At 34.8% G+C, this 10392-nt stretch overlaps 1 protein-coding gene and 1 pseudogene across 1 annotated transcript; both read right to left on the bottom strand.

Annotated features, from left to right (window-relative positions):
• Window positions 1-711: 711 nt before the first annotated feature.
• LOC120178037 lies at window positions 712-3746 on the bottom strand (annotated as a pseudogene).
• A 3467-nt stretch (window positions 3747-7213) lies between these two features.
• LOC120177913 (auxin-induced protein 15A-like) lies at window positions 7214-7566 on the bottom strand. The gene has a single exon (XM_039183900.1). It carries the CDS (start codon window positions 7527-7529, stop codon window positions 7227-7229), a length of 303 nt encoding a protein of 100 aa, XP_039039831.1. The 5' UTR covers window positions 7530-7566; the 3' UTR covers window positions 7214-7226.
• Window positions 7567-10392: the final 2826 nt, after the last annotated feature.

Here is a 10392-nt window from a genome sequence, read left to right as displayed (position 1 = left end):
CGTAAGCACAATTGGCTGAACTCCGTTATCAATTTTCGGGTATTATTTTTCCGCTTTTATTTCGCATTCTCACTAATATGGTTATAGGGAAATTACTTGTACTCGGTTTATTTTTCCCTAACAGATATTTTCTTAAATTTTTTGTCATATTCTTTGTTTTAGGATTGGTCCTTCTATGGATCCTTTTGAGGATCATTTTGCATTCACTTTATGTGGATTTTTCAATAAATAAAATATTTTGTTGTGTGAGAAAAATAAAAATGCAAAAAAATTTAAAGAGGAACTCGAACAACTTGATTTGGTTTGAATTTCATAAACTTCATTCGATTCAAAAAAATTTTGGATCATATAATCAGACTCGTCAACTTGAAATTTTTTTACTTGAATCGACTTGATCGAATACTCACCCCCTAAGCTAGATATCCCCAAATTCCTCTAGAAACCTTCCAGATTAGATCATCTGCAATTGTTGCACAATCAACAGAGAGTAATTGCCAATAAAATCTACATATGAAAGTAAGTCTCCAGTAAGTACAATTTCTTGAAATTCACACTGTTTCCTGGAGACCCAAGATTTGGGGATCTTTCACACTTATATCGTCTCCCGACAATGATAAGCTGATAGTCTTCCACATTGGATCGAAGAAAATTTGAGGTTTCAGTTCCATCATTTACTTGTTCCTCAAGGTACCTTATCATCTGCATCGGGTCTTAAGCAGACCTTCGCTGCTGCTGTTGTTGAACAATCAACAAGAAATAATTGCCAACAAAACCTGAAGACTGAAGTAAGTCCCCAATAATCCCAATTTCTTGAAACTCACACCATTCTCCCAGCCCCAAGGTTTGTGGATCTTCACACTTGTATCGTCTCCCAGCAATGATAAGCTGGTAGTCTTCCACAATGGATCGAAGAAAATTTGAAGTTTCAATTCCATCATTTACGTGTTCCTCGAGGTACGTTAATTTTACACTTTCTTTGATATCATTCAACATCTCCTCATCAAGCACTCGATCATTCTCAGCCCGGAAGGTGTCTAAGCTGTTGCTGGCTTTGATATGAATTACGGTAAGGCCAACACTTTCGTCTTGGGAAATTCGTTTAGCTAGGGCTAGAGCTTCCCTGTCATCTTGTCCCCCCATGAAGATCACAGCAATGTTGTAGTATGAGGAGTTATGTGATGATGATGATTTATCTTTGACTGTGAAGCTTTTTAGATTGCGGCGTACGTCAAGAAGGATCCCTACCGAGCAAGGTGCCCTTTCAAGGATGTAGAAATTCATATTTCTGATGGAATGATCTTCCGATTCGATGCTCCCGTCAATACACCACCTCCGGTGAAATGGAAGTATTATAAACGATGTGAACCGGTCCACGGCCAGCTTACATATATCCCCGTACATCAAATCCGGTGGTGAGACGGCGGTGAAAACTTTCACCGATACAGCTTTCCAAAAGCTCCGTTGAAACTCATTGAAAGCGATGATGACATTCTCGGAGTACGATCGGTTCAACATGATTTCCGTTGGCTTGTCATGAGCAATGAAAAGAGGTGTGGCTTAGGCTGATAATAGAATTAACATTGCCTGGTACGTGAATGCAACCGATCATCCGCAGCTCCTGGTTCAGTTTGGTATTCATGATGCTCCTTTTCTTAAAGCATAGATACTTAGATGGATCGTAAAGCTTTTTCACAAGGATTGGCACGATACTTGACACGAGAATGACCATAATCGTCAAGAAACAAAACATATCATTCGGTATAATCTGCGATTGTTTCAAAGAGAGAACAAAAACAATATAGCATTAAGCATAATTTTTAGCCTCAACGTTCCCTTTAACCCTTATCTTTTGGAGTATTTTAATTCTTAACATTTTAAGCTTTTTGTCATAATAATTCAATAGGATGAAAACCGTTAATTAACTTACAATCAACGTATGTTGTTGATTACTATTTTTACATGTTATAAATTATTGATGTGTAACAACATATCATGTCATCACATTGAATGACATGACACATGTCATATCCACATTAGATGATATAACATATATCATGTCATCACCTTGGAGTAATATGGCACATACCATGTATCACCTTGGATTGATATGTATAGGTCATTTCATCATCCTAGGTGATTTGGTATATGCCAAAACCTCAAGAAACTCGATGCGTTATATCATCATCTTAAGTAACGTTACACATGTCATGTTATCATTTAAGATGATATGACATGTGTCACGTTAATAATTTAATACATATGAAAATATCCTACCAATAAAATGTAAATGTTTTCCTCTATTAATGACTATTTTTACGTGCGTGAGGGTTAACTTTAATATTAAGCCTATCTCTTTACGTGCGTGATCTTAACATATAAAGAAGAAGACACTTACGGTCATGTCGTTCATGGTGCTGTAGGAAGCAATCTCAACGATGCCTTTAGATATCATGATAAGAGAAAACGCTAAAGAATCCCTTATGGACATCTCGCAGAACATGGCCAGCACCCAAGAGACCCCAAATTTTATAGCAAGTGTGACGGTGGCTCCAACCGCATGGTCCTTGGTGAACTGGGAAGGTTCTTTAATGTTAGATAGATTGAACCTCATGCCGCATGTTGTAAGGAACAGAGGCAAAAGTAACTCCGTGGTAATAGGGTCTAGCTTCTCCACCAGAGCAGAACCCAAAGGAGGTCCATCCGGTACAGCCAAACCAAGAATGATCGGACCATATTTAGCTTGTAAATGAAACTGCACGACAAGCCAAGGCGACAACATGAAGGCCACAACGATGACATAGATGTGTACATCTTTTATATGGCCAGTCTCATGCGCCTTTTTCACCATCCATTTCATCGCAGGTCGCAACACAAACGCTGCAATTACAACAGCAAGCATAGCCAATCCAATATCAAGTAGAACCTGTTCTGTTCCCTGTTGAATCCATATTTTCAACCACATGCCAATCATCGTAACAACTAGTGTCACCATGTCACCTACAAGCGCAGCCGCTAATCCTAGCCTGCCGAGTTCCGAATTCAGGATTCTTAACTCCGTCAGAAGGTAGTGTATGACCGGGAACGAAGTCCCGGCATACGTCGTTGCCAGAAAGAAAGTTTTGCCCAATATCAAGTCGACACCACCTTGACGGATCGAAATCGTTATCAAACAAGATATGATAGGCACAATGACGGTGAGGATGCCGATATACATGGCCTTCATCCCGGAATGGAATGTCAGGCTGAGATCCGTCTTCACACCACATAAAAACAAATAGAACAGTATGCCGAAACCTCCCACCGTCCCCAAAACCGCAACACTTTCCTCCGATATGTTAAACAAATATAATTCATCACCGAAAAACGTAGGACCAAGTATTATCCCCGCCTGCATCAACAAAATATGCCGATTGCCGACGACCCTTTCATTAGAACTTCATTAGAATCAGAAGAAGAAGAAAACAAAATCTTTTACCATATGAGAGCTTTGCACTTACAAGAATCTGGGAAATGAACAATGGAAGTCCCACGTTTTTTAACAGACTGTGAAGTATCTGGGTGAGAACGTAGATCACAACCATCTGGAGTTGAAGTCTGGGAACAGAATAGTCCAAGACATCAATTCCATGTCTATATGCAAGCAAGCCTCGAGTGGTGACTTTGGGAGGATATGCAAGACAGATCTCTATCTCTACTTCCCTTTGATCCATTCGAGTTCCGTAGATTGTTTCATTAATAAGTGACATTGTTTCCTGCAAGCTGCAATGATATTGATGGGGATGATGAATGATTTTGTGTTGCTGCGATTGAAGAATCCATGCCAATTTGAATTGCTTATATAACATGCATCAGGTTTTCCCATGATTTTCCAGTTTAATTGTGCGTGATTTCAAGCGCAAACAAGTGTTTTTGTTTCGAACGTAAACCATATATGCATAGCCGATTATTGTTGCAGACAACTTCGTCGAAGCTTTTGGTTGCCCTATTAGTAAATCTATTCAACAATAACTGGTAATGTGAAGGCCGGTAGTTATTAACTAAAACAAAGTAAACCTAACACTAATATATACAACTTTTTTTTTTTATAATTTTTAATAACAATAACATATTACTATTATATTATTAGATTATTTCGGTAAAATGATAAGAGTCGTCCCATATATTTTCGAGGTCTCGAGTGAAAACTAAAAAATGTGCATTTATAAAATGAAAGTATATTTCATTACTTTGAACAATTATTCAATATTACATACATAAATCATAGAAAAATTACTAAATTTTAAAAAATATTATTTTTTTATTTTATTAAGAAAACATCTTAAATACAACTAAAAGAGAATAAATATAAAAAAAATTAAATGATGTATGATACATAGCTTGATTTTGAATAATAAATAAATAAAAAGAATTATATATTATTTTATTGTTAGATAGAGAATAAAGACGACTAAAAATTAAATAATATTTAATAAATTGAAGAGTAAGATCTGAAAAAGAGAAAAATATGATTAAATTTAATTCAAAATTGAATGAATAAATAAGAAAAATGGAAAAAGGGGTAAAAAAACTAAACATTTTATGAACTTATAAAAATTAGGGGCCACAATTATAAATATAAAAAATTGATTAAATTTAATTCAAAATTAGATGAATTAACAAGATAAATGAAAAAAAGATGGTCAAAAGCTAATTTTTTTTAAAATTATAAAACAATTGGGTGCCCTGAGCGATTGCTCGTGGTGCTCCCCCTTAGAGCCAACCCTGATAATGATCGATAGTATAGATCCATTAATTAAGATTTGGTATTGCATAGGTTGATTATAAAGATGAACCTCTCAACTCTTAATCTTACTTAAAGATCCAGAATCTCATTAAATTAGACCGGTGAAGGTTGATTCTTATTGTACTACATAATATATCTCATAAGTTAAAAAAATATTCATAATATCAAAAAAATGTCCCTAAAGTTTGATTAAATAATTACATTGACTCATAATTTTTTTAGCATTTTAGCTTCTAAAATTTTATTGTGGGATAAAAATACTTGTCCGTTAATAGAAATCGCTAATCAAATTCGAGCTATGTTTTCTGGTCTTGTGTCATCAATGAGGTCGAATTTTATGGAGGTAATGGCTAATTAGGGATTGTTCTATTTTATAATCAATTAGGGTTTAATAGAAGATATTTCAAGTATTGCATGTTGGATTAGTTATAGGAATGGACCGAGGGGGGCGGGTGAGGCACTCGCCCCTTGAAAATTTAAAATCGTTACCTTTTCGTCTTTTTAGAATTTTAATTCGTCCCTTAAGTTTAAATTCATCTCTCCTAATATAAAATAATGTGTTCATCCATGATTATCTATATGTTCCCTTCAACATATCATACATTCAAAGTTTACATATAGTGTTCTTTAACCCCCAAGAAGGCAAAGTTAAATAATGTTCGTCACCGAACTTGTTAAAATTGTTGGAGCCAAGAATTATATCATCATCACATCCACATGGGGTGACATACATTTGATCCATACATGCATTCATCAATGACCAGTCATAGTCAAGGCATTCGGTAAAGTTTAAGATATTTAAGATTTTGGGTAAAGTATATGAGAGGTCGTTGAACTATATTCAAATCATTATTTTAGTCATTGGATTTTCAAAAGTTATAAAATAATCATTAAATTTTATCAAATAGTTACAAAATAATCACTACGACGCTATAATAAGTGTAAAAGTTATATAATTTAATGATCATCTTGTAGCAGTTAGATAAAGTTTATTAACCATTTTGTAACGATTCCATAAAATTTAATGATTGTTTTATAACTTTTGAAAAAGTTTGATAATCAAAACGATCATTTGAACATAATTTAACAACCTATAGTGTACTTCACCCTAATAATTTTTGATAAAATTTTCATATAATTAGGTACTAAACTAGTTTCAAATATTAGGAGGGAACTGACTCGAAAAAAAGATAAATAATTTTAAATTTAAAGAGAACATATACTTAATTTTGCAAAAATAAAGTAGGTCGTTTTTGGTTTTAATACTCAAAATTAAGTCTCGTTCCCATAAATTTTAAATTTAAATACTCATTAGGTCCCTCATACGATAAAAGTTAAAAAAATTTGATTCTTCTTTATATTAAATCTTAATTCTGTCCTTTGTAAAAACTAAATTTTATATTTTAAAATAATGTACAAAACCACTCACATATTTAAACCTCTTAGTTATTAAATTATTCATTTTTTTTATATAGTAGTATCTGTTCTAGATATTTTCAACCAATAAACAATAAACGTTCAATCATTTTACTGCAATTAGGAATGGACATGAGATATGAACCTGATGGATTCCGACCCGACCCGACTCAAATGGTGAGATTTTTTAAAAAAAATTGGGTTCTGGTTGGGTTGGACTTTTTTAGAAGTTATGTTTCGGTCGGGTCGGTTTTAGGTTTAGGGTGAAAAAAATACTCGACCTAATCTGACCCAAAAAAATTGTAATTTTACTTTGTTTATTTATGGATAATTGCAATAATGTCCTTCTATATATTACCTTCTTTCAATTAAATCCATATTTTTATTTAGTAAAAGTAATATATTTTAATGAATATATTATTTTAGGTCGGATTCGAATTTTATCTTTAAAAAGTGGGTCGGGTTCAAGTGGAATATATATATATATTTTGGGTTAAGTCAGATGGACCGAAAATCCAACCCGATCCAACCCAACTCATCTCCATCCCTAACTGCAATCATTGGTATTTTAACCCGTAATTTTTGGAAATAACAATGATTTCTTTATAGGCTAAGGTAAGTATCTTCGTGCCAATGATTTTGGTGTTAAAACAAAGAGAAATGCAAAGGACAAAAGTGCTGCAACCACTCGTGATAATATAAGGTATGTAATATTTGAATGCTTTATCTGATTTTTGTTCTAAATGTTACTTTTTCTGATGTTCAAAGCTCTCTACTTTAGGCATATTTTGTGAATCTTCTATGAAAATATAAGAAAAATGATTCACCATTAACCAAACTTTCTCTTTGAAGAACATGTTTTGTTGTCAGCAAACAATAACAATAATTCTTGACCTTTACGGAACAGTGTTTACATAGGATTGAATTAGCCAGACCTACTAAAAAAAATTGAAAAAGACTGCTCTTTTCTTGGCTTTCACTGCAACAACTTTATGTTTTCTGCAGCCATTTTTAGTGCAGGAAGCTTCTATGAACAGTTCAATGATGTTGTTAAACTGATGAAGTACTCTTCACTACATGGGATTGTAATACCACCCATTGGATGGTTAAATCCAAATTCCTCCTCGGCTCTATTCAAAAGGTCTTGAAACAATGGATGGTTCAAGTAAGATATAGGAATCACAAATCTTTTCCTATTGCCTTCCCCAACATAAACTGCAACATGGCCTTTCGGAACATTCGATGTTACCATCGCGTTCCCGATTCGTCCCAAGAGCGTTCGCTGCAGCTTTTGTTTCGCTTGAGCTAGACCGGTTAGTTGAATACCCATCTTAGAGAAGAAGAAGAAGAAGAAGATCAAAGGTTTGGTTTTTAAGTGATGGGCTGTTTTTTTGGAGAGTGAAAAGACTTGGTTTGAAATTTCCATCTTTACTGGCTAAATATATCTATAGTGAGAGGGGGTGATTGTTTATTGGAGAATGTTTCGGAAAACATATCAGGTGAAGCAATTGGTTATGTTTCACATGGTTCGGCATTGTCTGTTGCTAGGCATTGCTGGCCTACGACCTTGAGAAACCAATAAAAAAGGAGACTACAACTTCTGATATATATATACATATGTTTTCCCTGTGTTTTGAATATATTCAAACACTCTTGTTGATCTTAGTGCATGCTTAATTCTCTGAAGCATTGAACTTAGACTTTTGTTCCACAAGTTGCTTTTCTTGTACCTACTGCCCAACATACTTTTGAGGGTCATTTCTGTGCATTTATACCCCCACCACATGTTTGAAACAATATCTAAAGACCATTTAAGATCATCTAACTTTTGTGACACCAATAATTTTCTCCTTAACCATTCATAATGGATTAAATTTTAACATTTTGGCAAAATATTTTATGATTTTACCAAGTTCGATTTGCAAAACATGAGGGGATGATTTCATGCACATATTAGATCTTTGAATGCTCCATGAATGGTCATGTCAAAGTTATGCATAAAGGTCAAGAGTAAGGATCAATGTTCTTGTACTTTTAATTTGGATGAATGGTCTATGTCAAATGTATGCTTCAATGTTTATCATCTGGGTATACCAGGGGATTCCCAACAATGGGTTGTTTTCAGAAGTTCCTAAATTGTGCTTTATCTTTATAATTGGTTTTGGTTTCTTTTGTAAAACTCTTTTGAGGCATGTAGTTAAAGGGCCAAGGTCGACGGTGAGCTCGTTTTTGTAACTGGGAAGGGCAACGCGGCAGTAAAGTCCTCACCGGATCTCAGCAGGAACTGTTCTTGGTTCATGTATGAGATAATACTAGATTACCTTATCTGTTTCTGTCAAACATAACTAGAGATTATCATGCTTAAGAAAAATCCTCAAGGTACAAGAAAACATTAAGAGGCCAGTAGTTATGCTTTGTTTCTAACATAATGTCCTACAATTTGTGCATACACAGTTGAATTTCATTCATTCAGTGAATCTGCACTTTTTTCTAAAATTATTTCAGTAATTCTCTTTTTGAAACCACATGCAGTCATCAAAACTGCCAACATGACGGCCACATCCGTCTATGAATCTAAATAATAGACTGTATAGGAACCGGCCACTGAAATAAGCAGCCACATATAAAAGAGTCTCTATACCAAAGCCATATATTGTAATGTTTGGCAGTTCTCATCAATTTGGGACTAGAAAAAACATCATAAGCTTGGTTGGCTCTATGTTTTCCTTCAACCTGTCACCCCTTCAAAGTAAAAGTCCCCAGAGGCTATAATGTTCATCACCAACTCATCACTTGTACAAGTCAAGAAACAACTTCACATGAGCTCATAATAATTCGTTTACGGGTCTAATCGGTAAGGCCATTGAATACTACATTATATATATGTGTGTGTGTGGGCGTGAATGTTTGTTTGATTAGTAGTACTGATGAAAAATAAGCAATTTGATCTGAATGTTGATGCCTAGAAGTTAGTCTTTCACCCAACTGATGTGTCGGACGTGCATTGGAATCATAAAGTCCATGATAATCCATAAGAATTTTCTGGGCCACCATAATTGTTTTCTTATTGATTGGTAGGCCATGATAAATCCATGATTGAAATTTTTGTTTGTTTGTGAATCTATCAAAGTATTTCTTGGCCATTAAAGCGACCTATGTCCTTGAACAGATCCCCCCATTAAAGCGAGTCATTTCTTGGCCACTTAATCCACTTCCATTTACTGGTCAAAGTACACAGACACCAGTTTTTCCATGAATATTGCTTTCCAGCTGAAAATAAATCAAGTCATGGCCTTTTGTCCTTGAAGACCACAAACGTGCCGAGTGGCTATTTTTCTAATGTCTACGTCGGAGAAGAGTTTAGTACTAGAAATTCTTGAGGAGTTCAAAAATGAGTTTTAAGGTCAAATAGAATGAAATAATTTTTGTCTAATCCATGGATGGATCTCTTGAAGTCTAGATTTGGTGATTCTTCCATAAAATCAAAAATTACAAGAGTGGCTAGTATAGTACGTTGTGTTTGATGGTTAGACCTTAACCGTTTAATCCCTTAAATATGGAGGCTTAACCAACCAAGTTCCGAAACTTCAGTTCAACTCTTGTCGAAGACATCAAATAATGTCGGATTGATAACCTGGTTTCATTGTGTTTCATCTTGCAAACACAGGCATAGAACAGGCCTTAAATCCTAATTATGAGGAAACGTGTAGGGCAGTAATTAACCTAAAGACTCGTATTAGCTAGTGGAGATGTTAATTTTTATATATATCTTGTTGGTCTCCACTCTATAGCATTTCATCCATATGATGTGTCAAGTCTTCATCATCATCATCATCATCATCTAGCCATGATAAATAATATTTTAAATGGGCCATGATTGTTGTTTGTTCCACAATGGTTAATTATGATAAGCTGCAATTTGCAAAAGGCATTAGACGTTAGGGATACAGGGCCATGTGATTCCTCACTACATATGTCTCTGAAAGCGTTCTTTCTTCACCACTCGAGACTATTGACCCACAAAGCATTTTACTCTATAAATACCAAATTCTAACGGATAGCCACCTCGTGCCAATTGCAGCATTTCCTCGTCCACACTACTTGTTAAAGAACAATCTCAAATTATGGTGTTTTGGTTGCCGAGAATTGTAAATGCTAAGACAAGTCCGAAACGGAGCCTTTCGTCCTCAGAG

This window comes from Hibiscus syriacus, unplaced genomic scaffold (genome assembly GCF_006381635.1).
Source record: "Hibiscus syriacus cultivar Baekdansim isolate YM2019G1 unplaced genomic scaffold, ASM638163v2 tig00112343_pilon, whole genome shotgun sequence".
Lineage (NCBI taxonomy): Eukaryota > Viridiplantae > Streptophyta > Magnoliopsida > Malvales > Malvaceae > Hibiscus > Hibiscus syriacus.
This window is presented reverse-complemented; position numbering and strand designations above follow the sequence as displayed.